A 24,726-nucleotide genomic window follows, 5' to 3' on the forward strand; every position below is an offset into this window, starting at 1 on the left:
TTTTTTTTCTTTTCTTGTATATTGGGGATTGACCCCACTCGCTCCCTACCACTGAGCTACAGCTATATCTCCAATCATTTTTTTAAAAATTGTGTTTTTAGACAAAGTCTCACTAAATTTCCAGAGTTGGCCTTGAACTTACAGTTCTTTTGCCTCAGCCTTCTCTGCCTCAGCTGGGATTATAGATGTGCAACACCATGCCCAGTTTCTCTGTTCTTCTTAACCTTTTACCCTCATACATCCTAGGGGTGGTGATTTTTAGTAATTTCTTATGTATTGTTTAAAATCATTTTTACCCATGTACAAACCTTATCCTTAAGTCACAGGTTCCCCCCTACATTCATGCACCAGATTGAATCAGTGTGTTTACAACTTTGTAACTTTTACAAAGTATCTGTTTTAAAGATAGTTTCATTTGAACACACATAGATTTCCAGGTTTCATAGTGTTCTGTGGTATGTACTATTATATATCAGTTCCTATACCAATTAACATTTAGATTAATATACATATCTATACATTTCTTTGTACATTATCTTTGCCTAATTTGACTATAGGTGAGTTTTAGTAGAGGAATTTCTGAGTCAAGGAATTAAGTGGTTTCAAATATTAGGATTACTGATAACTAAAATAATGATTGTTCTAGAGGGATCTCTTTCCTATATGGAGAGGAGTATTTGAGCTCCTCTTTCTCCCATTTTGACGAGGTATGTGGTTTATCCCCATTTTGACCAGGGTCATGTTCTGGACCGACTGGGGGGACCTGAAGCCTGGGATTTATCGGAGCAACATGGATGGCTCTGCTGCTCATCGTCTTGTTTCAGAGGACGTCAAGTGGCCCAACGGCATCTCTGTGGATGACCAGTGGATCTACTGGACAGATGCCTACCTGGACTGCATTGAACGGATCACTTTTAGTGGCCAGCAACGCTCGGTCATTCTGGACAATCTCCCGCACCCCTATGCCATTGCTGTCTTCAAGGTGAGTCCTTATTTGTCCCACCATCAGGCAGTCTGGCAGAGTAGGTAAAGAGCATACTAAGGTCCAAAGCTGGGGACTTTTGGGGTCTCACAGAGATGTTGTCTGACTCTTAGGAAATCTGCTCTTTTCTAAATTTGAGATAATTCACTTCAGCCTATACCAGATACAGGTGCTGGAGTCCTGGCCACTACCACTACTCACAATTCAAAAGGTTAAGAGTTAAGGTTATTTCTTAAGACTGTTCTGAACTTGCCTCCAGTGCCAAGAGCCTCAGTTTGGTTCTGTTTCTTTGTATCTTGTGAGGTTTGCTCACTTTATTTGCTCACTTTATTCCCTACTGAGAGAGATAAGCTACATACCACATGTTGTATGTTTTCATTCAGAGAACAGAACAGTTCTCTCGATCCTTGGGAAGCAGGTTTTGAACTGCTTCAAACCTTGGTCAAACTTGAGTGCTTCTCTGATAGTTTCCTTTGTGTAGCTCCTTCATGTGGATTTGGTAATGTTTGGATAAAACCACTGATGCTTACATTCAAGTGGAATTTTGATCATATTAGTCATTCAGACAATAACTGATAGTTGTCTCTTGGGTAGGGGAGCTCCTGTCCTTTTAGAGGCTTCAGAATAAAGACCAAAGAGCTAGTGTGGTGGCACTTGCGTATAATCCCAGTGGCTCTGGAGGCTGAGGCAGGAGGATCGCCAGTTCAAACCCAGCCTCAGCAAAAAGCAAGGTGCTAAGCAACTCAGTGAGACCCTGTCTCTAAATAAAATACAAAATACGGCTGGGGATGTGGCTCAGTGGTCAAGTGCCCCTGAGTTCAATTCCCACTATTTAAAAAAAAAAAGCTGGACTAACAGACAAAGGTTTTTATTCTAGAATGAAATCTACTGGGATGACTGGTCACAGCTCAGCATATTCCGAGCTTCCAAATACAGCGGGTCCCAAATGGAGATCCTGGCAAGCCAGCTCACAGGGCTAATGGACATGAAGATCTTCTACAAGGGGAAGAACACTGGTAAGGCAGGGTCTCTTCTTAAGTCTCCCCAGAGCTGATCTCGGGAAAGGGGCTGCATGTGGGCAATCTCACTCAGAGCAGGATCTGGCAGCCTGCGTCTTTGCTGTCACGACAACATGTGCATTATTTAATTTCTTCCTAATGACATCTTAATTTCTTTTCTAATGATACACAAACAGCTGGAAGACAGCATGTTTTTGCCTGCCTAGAGTGTTGGTGCGTGGTGGGTAATTACACCCTCCTCCTGTCCTTGGCCCCTCACTGATTGGTGGTGTGGCTTCTGTTGCAGCTGGGAGAGCCCAGCGTGTGCTTAATCCCCATTTGGCACACTTACAGGGAGCAGCGCTGGCTGGGTGCTCAGACAGTTGCGTGCCCATTGAGCATTCCCACCTCTGTTGTGATGCTGTGTTTAGTAAATTTGTGGCTTCTATTTGTGCACCCCACCCTGAACTTTTAAACCCCATGAAGGAAAAGATTGTGTCTGTTTTCTTTTTCTCCTATGGCAGCAGTGACTAGCACTTAGTAGGTGCTCAATTCATATTTGTTGAAAGAAGGGATGAACAGGACAGGGGAGAGCTGCCATGGGTATAGATAGTTGCTGTCTTCATGGCCTGTTGTTTGAAGTTTTAAGAGCTGCTATATAAAGCTTTGACATGCGGCTACTGGAGGCCGAGACTCCTAGTAGAAAGGCTCTTCCTTCCCCTTCTACCCTTTACCTTTGCTTACCCTCAGCCATACTGATGATGCTAGGGGAGAAGAATCGGAGCATTCCTGAGAAGAATAGTCCCTTTAAGCATTCCCTCTTATCTCCATTGGATTAAGTAACATCTTGACTTTCCTTTGTTGACAAACTTCTAGGTTTTCTGTTTTGAACTAGAATGTTGGTAGTGTTTTGTGGCTCTTGGCTTATCCTGTGCTAATGGAAAAATTGACAAGAAAAATAATACAGTTATAGATATCATTGTTATTCTTCTGGGACCAAGGAAGCTGGCATGGGAACACCCTTTGGAAACTATAAAGTGTCCTCCTGATGTAAGTCTGTCTCAGAGTTGCCTGCTTAGAGTATTGGTGCTTGGTGGGTAATTATGCAGTATCTTCACAGCTGACCTGTGGGGTGGGGAGGGCTGGTATTATGATCCGGGGTCTGTAGGTGAAGGAGTGAAATCTTAGCTATTAATTAGCTTTCTCAAAGCATTCTCACTAGTGTAGGAGCTACGAAATGGAGAAGTCACATTGTTTCTTAAGAGGAGACACCTGTTTCAAAGTAGGAGGAGATGAAGGAATCTTGCTTCTCAGCTGCCATGACTGAAATCTCTAGGCCCCTGTCTGAGGGAGAATGAGAGCCTCACAGGCTCAGAGAGTGGGTTGTTCTCATTTCTCTAAGTTGTCACCTAGTCCAGAAGAGTGGGGCTCCATTTCAACCAGTTCTTGTAAGCATGTTTGATGCGACGCAGCAGCTTCTGCAGCACCATGTTCAGGTGAAGCTGGTGGTCCCTGGGGTGCTTTCCCTACTGATCTCTTAGCAGGAAGGGGCCTGATTGGCTAGGTTTGGAGTTTGTCCCTGCCATTCCTCTCTTGACTGCCACTTCATCCCAGCAACTCAAGCCCAGCTGACATGTGTCACCCAGCCCCCTGGAGTGGCAGGAGAGGGAGTATATGCTCTGAGCAGGTGCAGATGTGCCTGGTGCCGGACAGACAGGTCTGTGATTCTCAGCTCAGGTGTGATTGACCCCCAAGAGTCACTTTCATTTACACTCCCCACAGTAATTCTGGGGTTGGGATAGCATCATGGAGGAAGGGCTGGTTAAAAAGGGAGATGTGTGCTGGTGGGTGGAACACTGTTCCTTGGGCCTAGTGCCACTGACTGCATCTCTACTCCAGTCTCCACTTCTCTTGCAGTTTTCTCTTATCTTCCTTTGGTTGTGAGCAGGATGTTTTCAGGAGACCTCCTATCTACAGATAGGGCCAGAGAAGCAAGTGTCTAACCTCTGAAATGGGCCAGTCTGAGTGAAATTGGAGCTTCTGCAGCCGCACCTGGCTCAGTGCTGCCAGTGTGCACCGCATGCCTCTCAGCTTTGTGCTTGTTTGCTCTAACCTGCCTCCTTGTTCGAACACCCAGAGGGTTCCACATGTTCATGATGCATACTGGCCACTCAGGTGCCAGTCCCTCTGTATTCTTTTTGTTATTTGCTCCTAATATACACAGAATTTTCTATTAGCCAAATATAAAATAATGGTAAATACTTTTATTTAGGTATTTATTAAGGGTATATCATATATACCTGCTAGTATTTTTTGTGGATTTCCTTTAGTCTTCTCCAAATCCATTTGTGCTGTGAATATTCCCATTTTATAGATGAGACATAAAAGTCAGGTTTAGTAACTTGTCCAGGTCACACACATAGTAAGTGGTAAGAGTTGAGTTGTGACCGAGTTGACTTCAAAACTTGAACTTCAGTAAAACCATCAGGCTTTGCCCCCTCTGCCATCTGTTGCTGGAATAGCAGTGCACTGGTAAGGTGACAGTAAGTTAGAATACTACATTTTGCTTGATTCTGGTTTGTGATAAAATATCTGTTTACATAGAACACTTATTAATTTGAGGTATTTGATTATAAGTAAATAATACATTTCTTGTCTTGATTCATGGCTGATTTTTAAGTAATGTCAGTGGAATTTATTCTTTATAAAGTATTTTTTCCCTTTAAAGAGGTTACTTACAAAGTAAGTACAAAGTAAGTACAAAGATTTTTGATGTATTCAATTGATGCTACAATGTCTTAAAAGTATTTTGGAGATCTTGAAATTCTTCTGATCCTGCAAGCTTTTAAACATCTGTAAATGAGGGTGAATATTCATTATTTGGTGTAGATTTGTTTTGGTAACTGCCAAGATTTTCAATACTTAAGTGAGATAATAGCATTTTTGGCTCCAAAACTGATTCTGGAGGAATTTTCCGCAGAGGAAATTTGAAAATGTTCTGGATATGCCCATGAAGAGCTAAGTGTGGTATCCTAAGGGGACATCTTTGAAGATGGTCACCTGTCCTTTCTTCCCATCAGGACAGGGGTTTTCATAATGTATACCTTGCTTACATGGGGCAGTTGGCATCCTGTAGAAGGGTCTCTGGCCGCAGTGGGACTCTGCTGAATTCTTCCATTTTTTTCCGTGTTCTCTGTAATGTTGTACTCCCATTTTCTGTTCTGTGGTTCTTAACAGCTGGAGTGCTCCTTCCCTGCTGATCTCTTGCAGGCAGGGACCTGATGAGCTTGGTTTGGAGTTTGCCCCCTGGATACTGCCTCTCAGCCTGAGGTGACGTACATCTTGGCCTCGATTAGCCTCCTGAAATAGGACAGCCCATTTTGGGTTCTGTGCGTTTAGCTCTTCCTTGTTTGGGTAGGAACATTTGCTCTGCATGTGAAAATGTTAGTCACATTATTTTAGACACAGTCTACATGAAAATATCATCCTGTAATTGAGTATGTTTAAATAACATATTTTGTTATTGTTCATTTTCTTGGAACATTGAGTGGTATGTTGTCCTCAGAATACAAAGAACATGTCCTACATCCTTTTCCAGTTGTTTTTCATTAGTGGTGGCTCAATTCAATTTTGTATCCCCCTTTTCTAGCCAGTAGTTTGTGTATTTGAGCTAAAGAGCAATATGTGCTCACCAACTATCAGGGTGAGCTGATGTCTGGTCACCTGGATGTTCTACTGTGGTTACTGTGCTGCTGTGGTTGATGGTTGGTTGAGTTATTTGCTGAAGCTTTTTTGAAAGTTTCATCACATGAATTTCTCTACCTGGGTGTGCTTACTTTATCTATTTGGCAATGTCTTTTACCCTCTCTTTCTTAGAATCAAAATGACATTGCTGCTAAATCTGTGATTTTTATTTCTATTTGTAATATCACTTAAAACTGATGAGGTGCCAACACATCCAAAGCTATCGAGTATATTGTCACCCATATCAATACTCATTGACATTAACCAGCACTCTTTGGGCAGGGCTTAGTTGTAGTCTTGGATGGAAGCAGATTACTTGGCTCCCTGTCTGATGGTGGAGGTGGGGTTGGAGTGTCTGACTAGACCTTACAACTGAACAGTCAGCAGTTGAATTTTTTCAAAGTTTTTATGTTGATTTTCTTGTTTTCATGGTTAATATGCACAGCCAAAAGAAAATAACATACATTTCAAAAGTCTTTGGCTTTTGTGTTATCCCATAGTTGTATCATGTTTCCAGTTGTTACAAAATAGGTTATACATTCTCCCTCTTTACCCTCTGGAAAGGTGTTGGGGATAGAAAACACCTTTGCCAGTTTTGTTCATTCACATAGGCTCTCTTAAGTGCAGTGATGGATTTTTTGAACTGTTACTTTATTTGCTAAGTTGAACCAGAGAAAAATTGAACATATTAGCATAGATCAACTTTAGTCCTTTTATGGATTCCTTTTTTGCTTGATGGTAGCTTAATGAGTACTTTGGTTGGTTCCTCATTTAGTTCTTTAGCTATGCTTTGACACAAAGCAGTTGAGAAGGGTGATCTGGAATTTTGTCCAGGCCCCAGCTTTACCCACATGCATGTTCTGAATGAAGGGCCTTTGGGTCCAAAGGAACCCACTCAAGATAACTCAAATGGAAAATGTTATTGGCAGAATCAAGGGAGGCAATAAGGAACCCAAAGATGGGAGATCTAGGTAAGCCTTAAAGGTACTGCAGCTAGGAATAGCAAAGTCATTCTCTTTTTCTGAGGCCCTGGTGGTGTCCCCTTTTCTCCCCATAAGTCTCCTATCTGCAAACCCAGAGTACTTCTCCATGGCTGTGACTTGAGAAAGTTTTGACACTTACTCTGGTATCCCTTCTCCCAGTTCTAGCTCCCTGGTGGCTTAGCTTTCAGAAACCCAATTCCATTTTCCCAGGAGGAACATCTGCTCCATGGTTTGGGCAGTCCAGTGGAGCTGAGGTAGAGAGGCAAGTCTGGAGAAACTGGCTGTGTGGTTCAGGTCCTTGCCCAGGTTCTGGCAGAGCTTGTCATTACAGGAGGTGCCTCCACATGTGCTGCGGAGCCTCTGTGAGCTTCTCTGGTCCTGTCTATAGGGTGAGGAGGCAGCGGGTCTCTTCCTGTTCAGCGGCTCCCTTCTGCTACGTATTATTAACCCAGTATGCTGCTGTGTCTTCTCTCCAGGAAGCAATGCCTGCATGTCCAGGCCCTGCAGCCTGCTGTGCCTGCCCAAGGCTAACAACAGCAGAAGCTGCAGGTGTCCAGAGGGAGTGTCCAGCAGTGTCCTCCCTTCTGGGGACCTGATGTGTGACTGCCCTCGGGGCTATCAGCTAAGGAACAGCACCTGTGTCAAAGAAGGTGAGTCCCTTCTGCCCTCAGTCTCCTTCACTTCTCATCTCCCGGCCAAGGCTCCATATTCCCTATCCATTTGGGGACACTGGAAGAGTCCTAGGCAAAAACAAAATCCACTGGATTCTTAGAGGCATCCTGGTTTGGATGCTAAGGCCTGTGGCAGGTCAGTGCTCATTCAGAACAAACCCAAGCTATTCATGTAAAAATAATGGCGCTGCATTTTGGTTTCATGCCTAATGACACTGGCTTTCTGCAAGGGCTGACCTTCTTTTCTACTAAGTCTTCCTGTCCTTACCCACCCCTCATATCTAGATTCTCTAACTTCTCCTGCTGTAGATTTACTTTTTTTTTTTTTTTTTTTATTCAGATTAGACCAAGGGCCTTGTGTGTGTTAGATAAGCACTTATTATACTGAGTTAAATACCTAAACCTTTTTATTTTTTATTTGGAGATAGGATTTTACTAAGTCCCTCAACTGGCTTCGAACTTGTGATCTTCCTGCCTCAGCCTCCTGAGTAGCTAGAAGTAGCTGAGATTACAGATAGGTGCCACTATACCTGGATTCCCACTTTTTATAAGTTGGGCCAACCTGCCTTGGAAACTTTAGAACTGACCACTAGCTTGATCCCTTTAGAACTGACCTCTCTAGCCTAGCAGTCACTTGTCCACCACCCCAGCCCGAAAAGGTCTGAACTGTCAAACCAATCTGCAAAGATCTGGAAGTTTTGACTTCCAAGCTGTGACTAAATGGCTGTGACAATCCCAACCTGCTTTGAATATGGACACATGCATTAAAATATTTTCCTTTTAAGAACCTGTTTAAATTTTTCCCAGTTTTCTCCCTTATCACTTCTCCAGTCCCCAACCTCATATTTCTGTCAGTGAGAACCCCTAGAAGGGGGCCTTGCCATGACATGCTTGGACTGATGGCCAGAATTCCTGCATTTCCTCATGCCCCAGGTTATATTTGCTTTGTAACTCTAACCTCACTTCTCACAGCAGCCTTTGAGACCAGGGCAGTGAAGTACACAATGGAGACCTTATAGTCTTCCTTCCTTAAGAAATAATAAGTGGAAGAAGATGAACCCCCCTGCCTTAGAATAGGAGACTTTCAGGCTCTGGGGATGTCATCTTAAAGCTATTTGGAAAGAAATAAAGTCAACAACTAAATTGTAAGAGAAGGGCAGAAAGGCTTCTCCATGTTCCTGATTAGAATACTTGTAATTATCCAAACAAAGAGGACAGTCATCATGGGTCCTTGACCTAGTTGACTAAACAGTATATATATATATATATATATATATATATATATATATATATATATATTTTTTTTTTTTTTTTTTCCCTGTGTAAGTACTTGCTTTAAAGAAGTCATGAAGCAGAAAATACTTTTTAAATAAAATTTTAGTAGCCCACTCAATTATTAAAGTCTCTCTATATAGATATATAATTACATAAAACTGTGTGGTCATCCATTAGTACACCAGGGAATCTGTTCCTGGATTTCAGTGGATGCCAATTTCATGGATTCTCAAGTCCCTTCTGTAAATTGGTGCAATATTTGCACAGAACTTACACATATCCTCCTGTATACTTTAAATCATTGCCAGATTACTTACAGTATCTAATACAATACAAATGCTATTCAAGTATGTGTAATATTGTATTATTTGGGGAGTAATGATAAGAAAAGAAGTTTGTACATGTTCGATACAGACAGTCTTTTTCCCTGAAAATATTTTCAATCCATGGTTTGTTGAATTTGAGGATATTAACTTCATGGATACAGAGAAGTGACTGTATAGATAATATGTCTATCAGTGTGTTTTAATGCTTCATAGACACAGTCCAGGGTCACTTGTATAATGAGTAGTATGAAATGCTGATGTACTGTATTTGCTACCTAGTAGGCCCAACTGATGTCATCATTAACCTTTTTTATCATTGTAGCTACCTGTAAATATTCATTTGAACCTGCCTTTTCTTCAATTTTAATTTAAAGAGGAAAGAAGGAGGCTATTTGGGGATGCTTCTTCCCTTGTATGCATATGAACTTGGCAATTCTTCTCTCTTTTGCCATCTAAGGCATAATGTAATTTGAGGAAAAGAAATGGAAACTCAATATAGAAAGTCCTGTGGTCCCGTAGTAAGAATGACATATAGAAAGTCCCGTGGTCCCGCAGTAAGAATAACATATGAAAAGTCCTGTGGTCCCACAGTAAGAATGACATATAGAAAGTCCTGTGGTCCAGCAGTAAGAATACTATTGGTTTCATTTCCTCCCCCACCCATCTCTGATCTTTAGAGAACACATGTCTTCGCAACCAGTATCGCTGCAGCAACGGGAACTGTATCAACAGCATCTGGTGGTGTGACTTTGACAATGACTGTGGAGACATGAGCGATGAGAGAAACTGCCGTGAGTCTTCTGGCATGGTGGAGTTGCCAGGATGTTTAAGCATTGCCTTTACTCAGAAGGCTGGTCAGCTCCTGTGGGCAGGGCCCTGGAGTCTAGTTGAGAGGGCTGACCACCTGCTATTTCTCATGCCCATGTATGCTGACAGGGCTTGGATAACAAAAAGCACATTTCCATATGTATATGTATGTTAGGTATATAGCATTATCAGGCATGCATACATGTTTATATATACATATATATATATCACATAAGTTGGCTACTCATTACAAAAGACTTTTAAATAAGCATCCCATGGCTGAATTACACTGATTTGGCAGACTGGGTTTTAATCTTGGCTTTTACACTGTAATAAAGCTGGTAGGTTGGGTAGAGGATCAGGTCTTTGATTTGTAAATTCAATATTCTGCCTTTTCAAAGATGGGCAACAGGTGTCACCTTGTATGCTGCTCCAATTAGTTGATGCAGTCTCAAGAGAGCTTGTTGTAATTGATTAGTCATGTACAGTTTGATCTGTAATGTGGGGACATAGGTAGGTGTGCTGTGTAAATATCACCTTGTACTGAATAGTTCCTAGGTCTAAGTCATGTTTACAACTCTGTTTTGGAGGATTTAAAGAAAATCACAAAACTATTTATTATGGATAATAAATTAACCACAAATCTTAACTAGTATTTCTTCACTTAATTTTTAATAGCTTTGACATCACCTGGTAAAGTAGCCTCCTTTTTTCCTCTTTAAATTAAAATTGAAGAAGAGGCAAATTGGAAGGAGTTACAAAGATGAAAAAGATTAATGATGACACCAGTTGGGTCTGTTAGGTAGTGTCATCTGTTGGTCATATATTCACTCAACAGGTATCGATTGAGCACCCTCTGTGCTGGGCTTGGGTTTATATGAGTGATCAAGGAGGAATCTGTTTACAGTTTGAAGAGCATGTCACAAAAGTTAACAGCCTTGGATAGTAGGGTGATGAGTGCCATAATGGGAAAGCTCCAGATGTGGGAAGGGCACCCAAATCCAACTCGAGTAGATGGTAATGAAGAGCTCTAGAGTGTGGAGGAAAGGATTGTGGGCAAGGAAGCAGACGGGGTGTCAGTACTTGTGTGGGTTGTTGAGAACATAGGTGCATTGGGGAAAAGGGAAGTTGAATGGGCAGGCAGAGCCCAGCAGGAACCTTGTGAACTTTATTAGAAGAGCAATTGGAAAACACTGAAGTGATATGAGAAGCTTTTGCCTTTGGAAAGATGGGCAGCAGGCAGAATGAATTAGATAGGAGAAAGACCAGAAGCAGGGAGGCCAGAAACCAAGTCAGAAGGCCTGTTTCAAAGTATTGCCTTTATCAACCCAGAGGCTCATTTACCAGTTTGTACTCTTAAGAACCGATTAATGGATACCGCTAGATGCCATCTGGCCCCTGGCACATGCATTTAGGCAGTCATCCAGGAGCAGGTGCCAGGTTCCCATGTCACTTCACCCAGAAGCACCTTTAGAAACACTCAGCTCGTTAAGCTCCTCAGTGCCCTGCAGCACTATGTCCTGGCCTTTTTGGCTTCTAGGAGGTTGTATATGAAGCTCTTGTATCATCATTTTCCCTTGGCTTCAGGGGATGCCCTTCAAACCTCGGCAAAAGAGTGTCCCGAATGGCAGCTTCAGAAAGTCATAAGCCTCAATCTCTCAGACTTTTGCAAAAGACCACTGATAAAGCCTTCTCTGCCTACCAGAGTCTCAGGCAGGTGTGATATTTTGGGGGGAATAGCTCTTTAAAAAAATGAATACAGATCATTAACAGTATTGAAGCAGATGAAGGAATAGAGTTTATTACCTGTCAGGGTGGGGGAAGAGGTACCTTATAGAGAATTGCCCAGACATGATTAGGTAGAACAGAAGCGAGGAGAGAGAAACCAGATGACCGCATGTACCAGCTAGGGACACAAGACAGTATGCCATTCCTACTGTGTTCCTGGGTGGGTATCTACTAGATGAACAAGCTGGATCTCAGATTGGTTCCATGTTTGGAGAGAAATAATGACCTCCATCTTCACAGAGAAGCTTGCCGTGCTCAGTGACCCTCCTCTCTGACCCAATTCTGTTGCTGGCCTTATAACTTCTTGCCACACAGTTTAAGTTTCTGCTCTGGATGAAGTGCAGAGCTGGCTCTGCCTTCCTCCAGATTTGGCATGAATATCAGCTGGGATTGACATTCCTGAGGCCTGAGACTTGCTTTCTGTTCTGTTCTCTCCCACTTCCACTTGGTGCAGGTCCTTACCCATTGGATGAGACAGAGAAGAGAAGGAAAATACAGGGATTTAACACCACTCTATTAGCAACCAGGTGGAGGGGCAGAGCTGTGCTCTTATCAAGGAGAGACATGCTTACTGAGATAGCAGGAGGTGCCCTGTGCACAGGCCAGGCTTCAGGAGAGGTCCAGGCGTGATGGGGAACTACAGCATGGGGAGTTAAGTGAGGCATCCCGCCAGCTGCCAGGAAGAGCAGAGGGGGGGTGGTGAGGCGACGCGGGAGGGATGTTGTCAGTCGATTTCCCTCCCTCTTTAAACAGACTCCTCCAGCTGGGTGGATGTCAGGCACGAGGGTTTTGATATGAATCCCCTGCAGTCTTGTCATTTTGCATTCATCCCCTGCCTCCCACCATGAGCTCAATTACCGAGAAGAAATGGAACCTCCAATAAAAGCTGCCGGGATGTCTAGCAGCACTGTTGCCTCTTGGCGTTTCATTTCACAGAACACCCCACCCTCCATCCCAAGATGCCATTTGCCACATGGGTCCCTCAGCTGCTCAGGAGGGGTTTCTGGTGGGTTTTTCCTTGCATCCTAGGGTTTATGTATAAGCCTAGGAAATTTCTTTTTAGGAGAAAATCTAATTCCATGCTCATTCTGGTGCCAGAAGGGTATGAAATATAATGAGGAAAAGATGTGACATGTGTTTAAAGCCCATTATCTTTACATCCTATTTAACAGGCTTTGGTTCCAAGCTTGTTTTCTTGTTTATATTCATAATAATGCTGCCAGGTAGTTACTATCTCCACTTTACAGAGGAGTGAATGGAGGCACAGGGGTTGGATTAAGGAAGTTATAAATGGAATAATTCAGATCCACATCTCATCTTTCTGACTGTGATTCTGCATTACTTCATTTACTGTTGAGGAAACTGAAGTTCAGGGAGGTTAAAATTAATTGCCCAAGGAAGCTGGATTTGAAGGATTTGAAGCAGAATCTTGACTGACTACAGACCAGCCTGTGTCTCTACTACAGATGTACATGATCATCTGTGTGATGAAGTGCCTGCTTCACGCATGGAATTGGGCCTCTGTAATGGTAGTTTTGTAGATAAAGGTATTTCTGGCAATTACCTATGAGATACCTTCACAGCTGCAGACCTTTATGTCTGGAGGGACCTTAGGTGGTAATCCCTGCCTCTGGCCCCAGCTAGATAGTAGTTTCTCACTTTGTCAGGACCTGTTCCTCTCTGAAGCTGTTCCTTGAAAGGATGTGCTCTTACCTCCCTTGGTTATAAATTTCAGTTCTTATGTATTTGATTTCTTCTATTAAGTCTAGGTGTAGTTTCTGTTGCTATAGTTAAAGTCTGCTTCCTTTTATTTTTTAAATTGGTTTTCTAGTGGGAAGTTGGTATCTGAGGGGCTGTACTAATGAGTATGTCATCTCTCTTTCCTATTTCAGCTACCACCATCTGTGATCTGGACACCCAGTTCCGCTGCCAGGAGTCTGGGACATGCATCCCACTCTCCTATAAATGTGACCTTGAGGATGACTGTGGAGACAACAGTGATGAAAGTCACTGTGGTAAGGGAGCATGGCATTCAGAAACCCCTTCTGAAGAGGGAGCTACCATGTTTGCCCACTGGGCTGTACTAGTGCATGATGGGGGTTGGAAATGGAGGGTTTCTGATGGCGTTTCAGGACTTCTGCTCTTCTAGCTACATGACCACCGCCACCCACATGGTAGGCTTGAGTCACTTCCTTTCTCCATTCAGAGCTTGCTTGCTGTTTTTTCATGAGAATTCAGTTCCTCTGGTGGAGTTCATGGATTCATGGGAAGAAAAGATGGAGCCTAGACTAGCTCCCATTATTTACTTGCTCTGTAGTTAGACTTTGTTTTCTAATCTGAAAAATGGGGAAATAGGACCCAGCTTACCTCGTAGAGGTGCTATAAGGGTGACACGTGATAGTAAATAGATAAGATTTCTGAATGAATTCAGTGGGTTGTTATCAGCTTTAGACATGTGGCCTGTACCTCTGAGTAGGTGTAGGATGAGTGTCTTTGGATCTCTATCTTTGTGAAGAAATGTGTTAAAACCAGTCTAATTCACTAAACTCTTAGAAATCAGCAGATGATATAAGCATTACCTGAGCATTTGTTTTCTGAATGGAAATTTTGTATACTAATTTCAAGAAATTATTGGAGATTCTCTGGTTCAGTCCTTTTAATTTCCACATTAAGCAACTAAGATCCATAGAAGTCAGGATCCTTGGTCAAAGGTGATACAGTTAATTTGTGTCAGAATGGAGAAGTGGGACCCCATCTTCTGTTTTGTAATTCCTTGTCCTTTCTGTTACACAACACTGCCCTGTCTTTCTCATGAGCCCCAGCTTAGTTAATAGGCTCTGGTCCCAAAGTAGTAGTTGCTGACCATTGAGGGAGACATTATGCAATAAGGCAGATTGCAGGAACCATTGGCATGAAAGGGAAGCGAGAGAGGGGAAGCCAGATGCTGACCCACACATGGTGATGGCGTGCCCTGCTGGGCCTTCTTTCCTGTCCACAGGGTCAGGTCCAGCTGACCTCTGCATGTGCCCACAGACAGGGCTTGCTTTGTTATGTGCAAGTGGTTGGACTCACAGAGACTGAAATAAGGGCCGCAGGGGCTGCTTCTAAATCATTTTAGCACAAGTAAATTTATGGAGTATATCAGGGGTGACTTTTACACAGAAGATACCCCTGGCCTGGCTCTGGGAGGAATTTTTTTGTTTGTTTTCATAATTTTCCTTCATTAAGTGCCATAAAACATATTCTTGGGATTCACATCTGCTTTCCTTCATTCCTACCGTTTCCTCCCCAGCATTTTCAAGAGTGAAGTGTGCAGCTAGTCTAGCTCTAGGAGGGAAGGAGCCCACAGGGCTCGTGTGTCTGGTGTTGTAACTCCCTCCCTGCGCGCACGTTGTTCATTCAATAGTTTTAGTCCCCCAGATCTTCCATCCATGCCCTGTTCTTGCTCCTTGGTTTCGAACTCATCCCAGGGTCCCAGTTGGACCCTTCCCTGATGCAGTTCCTCTTCATTCATCTCCAGACTGTCCTCCTAAATATCTCATTTACCACCTTTGTCTTTAACCTCCCTTCAAGGAGAAAAACTGGGACAATTTCCCTTTGCCCCAGTTTTGGCTGCTTCTATTTTCTGAAGCTCTAGGAAATTCCACTTGGAAGTACTATGTCTCAGTCGTTTTGGGCTGCTGTAATAAAATACCTTAAAGTGGGTAATTTATAAACAATATACATTTATTTTTCTGAGTTCTAGAGGCTGGGAAATCCAAGATCACAGCTCAAACAGTTTCAGAGCCTGGTGAGAGCTATTCCGAGAGATGGCTCCTTTTCCGTGTCCTCATGTGGTGGAAGGGGCTAACAGCTGTCTTGCTCCTCTTTTGTAATGTAAGATCACTAAAGTCCATTTTTAATTACTTTCTGAAGGCCTTGCCTCTTGATATTATTGCATTGTGATGAGGTTTTTACATGTGAATTTTGGAGGACACATTCAGCCCATAGCTTCTGTTCTTATGATCACCAAGGCTGGTGGAAGATGGTGCGGGACAACCTCCCTTTGTATCCTGGTCAGGATGCACTGGCTTGTTTGCCTAGGACCCACTCTTCTTGAAGCAGTACATGCACTAGTATCCCAGAGCTTTGCCCACAGAAAACCCTGAGCTGTTTACTCCCTTTTGGAAGCTTAAAACTAACCTCACTTTCTGGGAACTGAGCATCTCCAAGTGGTCAGCACACCCGGGCTCTCATTATTTCTTTTCTCAAACCAAAGCTATGTCTCTAAGGAGTCTTCTCTTTCTTGGAAATTCTGCTTCCTGATATCTCTTACTGCATTCTTACTTTTTCCCCCTCATAACAAGCACAGAAAATGATACTACTTGTGGAGTACATCAGGATAGACGGACAAGGCTATCTTGCCAAGAGGCAACCAACTGTATTAGTCTAGGATGTCAGTTATCTGAGCACATCTATAACCCATCTGCAGCATATTTGGTGGGAATTATTCTAGATGACCTTATATTGCTGGTTGAAGATCTATCTGTCCACACTCTACAGTTAATCAAGTGATAATCAAGTGATAAACATCAAAATTTCTTGTTGTCCATGATATCTATGTAGTGATATGGTCCCTCTTATAAGGCCTAGTCAGATCTCTTATCCCAGAGGCAGAACTCTGAGTAAGTTTTTGCCTTAACATTTCTGTTGTCTCACCTGCAGAAATGCACCAGTGCCGGAGCGACGAGTACAACTGCAGCTCTGGTATGTGTATCCGCTCCTCCTGGGTGTGTGATGGGGACAACGACTGCAGGGACTGGTCTGACGAAGCCAACTGCACAGGTCAGTGCTTCCTGATTAACAGCACTCATCTATTAGGTGTACTAATTAATATCTGCTGCATGTACTAGTACTAGTTAACATCATATACTAGTTAACGTCATAGCCTTAAATGACCATGGTATCTAGACTGAGAATCAGCTTGGACCGTAGAAGTCAGCTGGTTCAGGGCTTCCCAGAGAGCTGGTTTGTGATGAGATAAGGATCTTGTGCCAGAATACAAATGAGTATTCTACTTCTTTCACCCAGAAAGTCTTAAAAGTAAAAGGTCAGTGGAGCTAAACAGTGTTCTGAGTGATATAGTTGATTTATATTTGGGTCAGTCTTTTCAACTTTTAGGGCTCATAAAGAGCAGTTCACACACTGGCCCCTGGTGGGAACCATATTTTGAGTAGGACCCAACTAGTTCATATTTTTCAAATGGAACATTGGAGGGTTCCCCTAATTAAAATTTAATTACAATTAAAATTTAAGCTGTGCTTGTACTTGTTTGAGATAAGATTTCATTAAAAGTAAAGTTAGAAATACCAGGAATGTGAGGGTAATGCTAGGTGGTGTTAGTTAGGGGTAATATTCGAATTCTTCTGTTGTTTTCATCACATTACTTTGTTTAATGATTTAAGGGGACCATACACATTTTCTGCGAGGTGCGGGCAGCAGATAAAACATGGAGTTGGGAAGGTTGTAGAGGAATAAAAACAAATCTCTTTTAATACTTATCACTTTATATCCCGTGACTTTATACAATTAATTTGCCAAAATGTAAAATAAAAAGTTTAAATTCCTCAATCCATGACCCAATGTAAATTGGTTTGCTCTGCAGCCTCCTCTAGAAGTTGCCATTCAGTTCTATTGTAAACCCCTCCAAAATGGTGGCCATGTACAGCACACAGGATGTTCTGTGGTGGTACCAAGTTCCCTCCCCATTTCTCCTTTCTGGTGTGGCCTCAGTGCTAGGCTTCTGTTAGAAAGACTGCAGGAAGTGCTTCTGTGTACACAAGTGTGGCCTGCAAAAGGAAGAAAACCAAGGTCAGTGAAGGAGCTGCCATCCGCCCAGTAAACACTCAACGCTGCCTGGAAGCTTTGGGTTTGGATGGATAATTAGTTAATGAGTTACAGGGGCGCGCTTGGGCATTTCAGTTTGTAAACTGCAGTATGATTGAACATCTTGTTAGCACAACGGCATTAGTCAAACGTGTATTTCAGCAGCAGGTGCCGGTCTTCCAGAATGAGTTCACAACTTCATTTCTGTGGGCAGGCTTGTCTAAACTCCCGGTTTTATCTCTGGTTTTCTTCTGGCAGTGCTCACTGGGGATAATTTAGTGCTCTTGCCATTCAGCTGCAGCCTTATTCCAATGACTGTTCTTCCAAACCTTTTAAGGATGATTCTTTTTCTCATCATCTTAAAATAGTTGGAGGTTGGATGTGAGCTCATTATGATGTGTAGCACGACACTTCATTTCCCGCTCTATTAAATTAAGCTGCATATGACACCAGAGAAACTGGGTCAGGGCTGCTGACCTGTTGGCCTCAGCCCCCATGCATTGTCTGTGTTGTGCGTGCTCCTCCTCCTCTCAGCCTTTGTTCTCCATGGGCTTTTCAAGCTTTCTTTATTCCCTTTAACCTGCCCTCCCTGTTATTGAAGGTATACATTCAGTTTCTTTTCTCTTAGCTGTTACCTTTAGACACGTTATGTGCATTCTCAATATTTCCTATACATACAAGCACTTTAAATCTTTGACCACCAAACTGATTAGTAAAAGACTTAGTATCTTAAAATGCCATTTAGTTTTTTGATTTTACATTTCAGAAATTCAAAAATTAGTATTTGTTATTATTTTTAGTAACCATCCTTCTTTATAGGCACATGTCTATTTACCACCTATCTTTGCTTCTTCTATCCAGTACCTCCTTCCCTGGTTTTTGGAGCAGAGGTCTGAGGGTGGTTAACTCTTTCAAGGTTCTGTTAGTATCAACATGTCTTTAATGTTTAGCATGGAATCTAAATTGGTCTGGATTCTAGGTGTATAGTGATTTTTTTTTTTTTTTTTTTTTTGTAAGTTTATTATTAGAATTACTCCGGTTTTTTTCTGGCCTCTTTTACTGTTTGCAGTTCTGTTAGATTTTCTGTTCAAATAACAACAGTGTTTTCTTTGCAGTTGCCTTCAGTTTTTGTTGTTACACAGTCTCGCTTGTTTCATTTGTTGTTTGAGACTCATTTTCTTTTTAAGATCTTAGGGTTTATGTTTCTTGTAATTCTGGGATTTTACAGCTGTGGAATTCAGCCTCTTCTGCTTTCTACTGTTTCTGATATTGTTGTTAGCACTTGCTGCAGCCATTTGTTGCACGGCTCCATGCTATTGTTCATGCCTCCTGTTTTTATATCTGCTGTCTTTCAGACTCTGTGCTATACTCTGATTTCTTTAGACTTACCTTCCAGTTCAATAGTTCTTCTTTCAACCAAATCTAATCTGCTGTTTCACACATCTGTGACTATATTTTTGTATCTAGAATATCTGTCTCTTTTTCAACCGTGCCTTTCAAATTTTAATGCTCTTTATGCTTAGTGGTTTTTCTTTTGTATCCTTAATCATTCAAATTGTGTTTATAGTCACTTTCCTTTTCCCTCACACACTTCCTAATAGTCCGTGCTTTGTAAGAAATGAAGCAGTACTTTTCCTTGTTCTAGTACATAATTCATCTTTGTTCCCCATTTATGTTCAGTTAATGCCTTCATCAGATGTTTCAGCAGGTCTTGATGAGTCAGGGAAGCTCTAAGAACATAGGTTGTAGGGTAATTATCTTTATTAGAAACTGAAATTCCATGTCACCCTGTTGACCCTTCCAGTCTTGTTTTTCTCTCAAAATTTTTAGTCTGGATTTAGAGTCAGTTTCTTCCATCTTTGTACTAAAATATTTTTATTTATAAATCCTGCATTGTTTATCAGGCACTCAATGTCAAAGACTAGTAAATTACTTAGAAGATAGAAAAATCCAGAAAAAGCATTTTGTTATACATTCCAGTCATGCCTGGCCACTTGAGTGAAATTGGGCAAACTGATTAATCTTTCTGATCTCAGCTTCTGGGATAGAATCTGGAGATCTCTGACGTGCCTCCCAGAGTTGTCATTTAGAAATCCCGCTAGCACTTTGAAATAGTTTTCAATTAAGAATGAACTACAAAGGCTGAATAATAACAAGTAGATTAGCATGGTAATCATTTTATGCAACTTTACATTTCATGAAAGTGAGCAAGGCGGTAAGGAATGTTTCAAAGACTATCTGATTTCTGACACCAAAAAAAAAAAAAAAAAATCAAAAGCATCTCAGGTGATGGTTATTACTGGTGCATAAACTCATGTAATTTGCATGCTTTATTTATTCCTTTTACAAGATATAAGTGAATTTTTAAAAGATGTGTAATGGATTCTAAGTGCCAAAGGTTATAAATGTTGAAACTTCCCGTAGACTTATTTAAATGCTACCAAATTCAGCCTTGGTCTTTGGAGAGATGAAAAGACAAAGATAATGGTTCACAACTTGTTTCAAAGTGCTTTGAAAAATCAAGTTCTTAGCATTTCTTATCATCACAAAAAATAGCTTCAAATTCAGTAGAAATTGTAGAGGACATTGTGAGGCAGTTTTCTTCACCCTCGAGCAGCTTATTGCCAGTCATCTCAATTGAATAAACAACTGTAGTTTTTTTTCCCCACAACAACCTGATTTTGTTTGTTTTACCTCTTTGTGCTTTGAAGATGTCCTGTTCACGGTTAAGGTAACAGGGAGTCTCTCTAGGTTATCCCCACCCCTCACCCCCATCTCTAGCTTTCCTTTCCACCATTTCAGTTACCTGGGATGAACCATAGTCTGAAAATATCAAAAGGAAAATTCCAGAAATAAATACTTGATAAGTTTCAAATGACTTTTATTATGATATATCATTAATGTTCCATTTCAGTCTTAGCTTTATCTCTTCCTATGTCTATGACCAAATTTCTGGAGATGTATACATTGGAATGTATATCATTCATTGTAGGTATATATACATTGGAAAAACATAGTGTATATGGGGTTCAGTACCATCCAAAGTTTCAGGCATTTATGCAACATCTTAGAAATACCTGTGGATGGGGGCAGGTGGTTACTGTGGATTCTTTTATGCTGGTTGTAAATGAGGCCAATTCTTGTTTTTCTTCAGCAGTGAACAGACACAAGCAGCTTTCTATTTAAGAAGAGGAAGTGGAAATCTAATGGAGAAAGCAGTTATATAGTGTTGATTGGGTCTGAGGCAGATATTATGTACTTGAACTCATCTTTGAGATTTTGAGCTATTTCTAATGATTTGGTGGCCGCAGCCCAAGTGTGCAAATGAAGCTGTTCATTTCTAGCAGTGACTCTGTTTCACTAACTGCTGCTGCTGCTTTTTAAAAGTGCTTGTAGTGCGTGTTATGTATTATTGGCTGGTAAGATGTTAGATGTTGTTCTTGCCTTCCTCGGTTAGACAGTTTTAGGTTCTGAGGCCTGTGTTTTTTGAGACTTGGGAATGATTTTTTTTTTTTTTTAATGTTCTTTGGGCCTGAAGTTTTCCACATTTAAAGTTGGGTAGTGTTTTGTGTTTTGATTTTGGTTTTGATATATAAAGTCATGGCTTGTCAGAGCTGCTTGTAAGAGCCCCTTAGATAACAATGTCAAATGGGAAATTGAGGCCTCCAGACTGACTGGACCAGGTCTAGAACTTTCTCTGTAGAGCACACACTGCCTTTCCTTGTTTGACAGCATCTAAAGGAGTCAGATTTATGGAAAGGATCAAGTAGCAAGATCTAGGAAGAAAAGTAGAGGCTTTACCCTGGACATCCTGATGCAATTACTTTATTACCAGAAGGTTTCTCAGTTTCTCCAAGCCTGTTTCTCCTGTGTGAAAGAGGAATAATGCTTACCTCATAGGTCATTGTACAGAGGAGGGATTTTTTTGACAGGGGCATCTGGGCCTGTAGTGGCTGGTGTAACATTTTGTCAGCACAGACTCAAATCACTGCCTCCCTCTTGGGGTCTGCCCAACTGCTGCATTCCCCGCCCTCGGAGTAATTCATGCTCCAGCTTTTCAAACCTTACTGCCTAGTGCAAAGCTTCCTTTGAGCTGACTTGTGACAGTTGATGGGGGTGGAGAGGAGGGAGGTGTGACTATGTCCCTTTTCTCTGTTGGCAGCCATCTATCACACCTGTGAGGCCTCCAACTTCCAGTGTCACAACGGGCACTGCATCCCCCAGCGGTGGGCGTGTGACGGTGACGCAGATTGCCAAGATGGTTCTGACGAGGATCCGGTGAACTGTGGTAAATGCAAATGCCTTGGCTCCCACCTGAGCTTCCCCAGTGTCTGCTGTTCAGGAAGAGGCAGCAGATGGGCCAGGAAATGAAATCACGCCCTGCCGCACCCAGGCTTCCACCGTGACACTGAGCAAGCCCACCCACTCTGTCGTGCTACCATATGATGTAGTCTTAATTCTCAGGCAGCAGTTTCCCTCTCACAAACAAAAAGTGTAAATGCTGCCATAACACAAAATCAGTATGTAAAGTGCTTTTATGCACCAAATATTTTTAAGCTTCTCTGTCCTTATCCTTTTGCCAAACATTCAAAATTTTCACAGTATAGTTGTTGTCTACATGCCATTATATATTCTACTCCTTCCATGTTACAGGATTTTTTTCTTAAAAAAGATGTTTCCATATTTCAGTATTTTCTGTAATTAGCATTTTTATGCAAGGTGCATATTCATTTCATGTTACCATAACCCAGTTATGGGTTACTTAGTCCATTCCTGGTTGGGCATTTGAGTTTTACACAATTACGTTTTACACAATTATAATAGCTGTTTATGTCCTTGGAAGGGAAGGTTCATTTTTCCTTGGAGATATTTCCTGGAATTGTGGGTTAGAAGTGCTGATGGGTTTTCATGATTCTCTTCCAGTGTTTCCAGGTTATTTCCGAGGGACATCTCCACCAGCCACAGACTGCTTGCTTTCCCTAATCTCCCTTGATTTTAGGTTTTATCTCTTTAGTAGTTCTCACTAATACTGAGTATACTTGTTTCTTGTAATTTTAATTTATACTTTTTTTTAGAAACTTTGTTTTTCTTAGTGGCATTAACCATTTCTCCAAGTTGTCTATTCATTTACTGATTGTTTCTGTATGATGTCCTTTGACAAATTTCCTAAGTATATTGACTTTTTACAAGATTAAAACACCTTGTGTTGTCTTATACCTACCTAATCCTCATGGAACTATTCACCAAGCATTGGGTTTGCAAAGGCCATGCCTGTCTTGGTAGAACTGATAAGTCCAGTGCCTGGTAGGACTCTGCTTAGGAGAGAGGGACCTGGCACTAAGGCTTCTGGGCTAAGTATCATGGTACCTTTGTTCTAGTTTAATTTCCCTTGGAACTCATTGTGAAACTTTGGGCTCTTAACATTTCAAGCAAATGTTCTCCAGAAGGGCTTCATGTTAGAATTCAACTTAGAATTCATGAAAGAAAGAAGGTGGCCAGTGATCTCTAGATTTTTTGAAAATCCAGGATTTTGTAATCAGGATTCATGTTTGTCTCTCTTTTTTCCTATTCGTAGAAGCTTTTTTCTTCTGCAAAAAAAATACTCAGTTTTTGAATGGGTTGGCCTTTCATCTTGTTCAAAATGGAAAAAGCATAAGATGGCTTATAGTAAAAGTTGTTCTCCCCATCTGCCTAGTTCCTATCCTATCCCCACAAGAAGCCATGGTTTAATATCTTTTCAGAGATGTGGATATGCAGTCATCATTGTGTGACATTATTTTTGTCGATGATAGAGCACATTTACAATGGTGGTCTCAAAAAATTAAATGGAGTTGAGAATGTTCTGTCATTAGAACACTGTCGTGTTCCCGACGTCATAGTGCAGCACAGTACTGCTGGTGGTGATGCTGGTGTAAACTGACCCATTGTGCTGCCAGTCAAGTGCCAGGGTAACACACACAAGTACGTAAGGTACCAGTTCTTGATAGTGATAGCAAATAACTAGTGATTGGTTTGTGTGTTTATCATGCTATACTTTTTTGTCATTATTAGAGAGTAAACCCCTTCTACTTAAAGAAAAGTTAACTGTTCAGTAGTCTCCCACATTACACTGGTAACAGCCTCTACATCTTTGTTTACCTCACCTTTTGATTGCTTCAAGAGATCACATTGACTGAGTGACCTATTCTGTACCATCCAAGTTGTGCAACATACTCTGTGACTTTCACATGGTGAAGAAATTGATGAGTGACACATTTCTTAGAATGCACCCATCATTAGATGACGCATGATTGTAGACATTTAAATATAGTCTGTATTTGTGTCCTATTTTACACAAATAATAATACACTATGCATGTTGTTTTGTAGTTTGATTTTTACATAACTCTGGGACAGAAGTTTTTACAGAGTTCTTCAGTCTCCCTCAGCTGTCTAGTGTTCCATGCACAGCCATTTATTAAACAGACCTCTGCTGATGGACATGGAGGTGGTTTCCATCTGTTACACTTCTGCTTACATTAAGTATAGGTTCTGACCTTTTCCTTACACTGTTTTTCATTTGTGTAAACAGAACACATTATTTCTACACTGGGAGTTACTGGTCAAAGTATATGTACGTTGGTAATTTTACAGCTATTGCCCAGTTGCCCCCAGGGTGGTACGAATCGGAGTCCTGCGAACAATGTAGGTGAGTGCCTGCTCATTTCTTCTTTACCATTCTACTCTGAATTGGATTTCAGAGAAGAAGTGCAATGGATTCCGCTGCCCCAATGGCACTTGCATCCCATCCAGCAAACATTGTGACGGACTGCACGACTGCTCCGATGGCTCGGACGAGCAGCACTGTGGTGAGTCTGCTTCCTGCCCGGGAGGAACGCCAGTCCCTGGTGGTTGTGAGTGACAAGTGTCTGTTGGACCAGATCCTTTTGTTTCTTCAGTACCTGCTGTGTTTAGCTTTGAACCAATTCACACTGAGTCCTGGACTCAGTGGCTGATCAGAAAGGGAGACATGGTTTGGGTAGAGGAGAATAGAAAGAGGATTGAAGTGTGTGGTTATGGGATTAGTTTATACTGTGGTGAAAGGTACTGTTTTGTTGCTATGTGCATTATAAATTGACTGTTGTTTTCGATTGGGCACTTACTTTTACTTGATTGGTTTTTTTTTTAGTGTTGCTGATTATCACTCCAGAAATATTTTTAGGCCAAGTGACCCTTTCTAGCCCATTTTCTTTAGACCAAGAAAGATGGTCTTGGGTCAGTTGTACACCTCTTTGGTGGACATTGTAAT

At 41.6% G+C, this 24,726-nt stretch overlaps 1 protein-coding gene across 1 annotated transcript in view; it reads left to right on the forward strand.

Moving 5' to 3' along the window:
• The window catches only part of Sorl1 (sortilin related receptor 1), a 163,049-nt gene that overhangs the window by 93,808 nt on the left and 44,515 nt on the right, over positions 1-24,726 (forward strand). The window contains exons 20-27 of the mRNA XM_027930487.3: positions 736-982; positions 1,860-1,998; positions 7,184-7,357; positions 9,657-9,770; positions 13,467-13,589; positions 16,279-16,398; positions 21,602-21,727; positions 24,179-24,286. Coding sequence (XP_027786288.3) covers positions 736-982; positions 1,860-1,998; positions 7,184-7,357; positions 9,657-9,770; positions 13,467-13,589; positions 16,279-16,398; positions 21,602-21,727; positions 24,179-24,286 — 1,151 coding nt within the window. The remainder of the gene's footprint in view (positions 1-735; positions 983-1,859; positions 1,999-7,183; positions 7,358-9,656; positions 9,771-13,466; positions 13,590-16,278; positions 16,399-21,601; positions 21,728-24,178; positions 24,287-24,726) is intronic.

The sequence above is a fragment of the Marmota flaviventris genome, chromosome 9, assembly GCF_047511675.1.
Source record: "Marmota flaviventris isolate mMarFla1 chromosome 9, mMarFla1.hap1, whole genome shotgun sequence".
Lineage (NCBI taxonomy): Eukaryota > Metazoa > Chordata > Mammalia > Rodentia > Sciuridae > Marmota > Marmota flaviventris.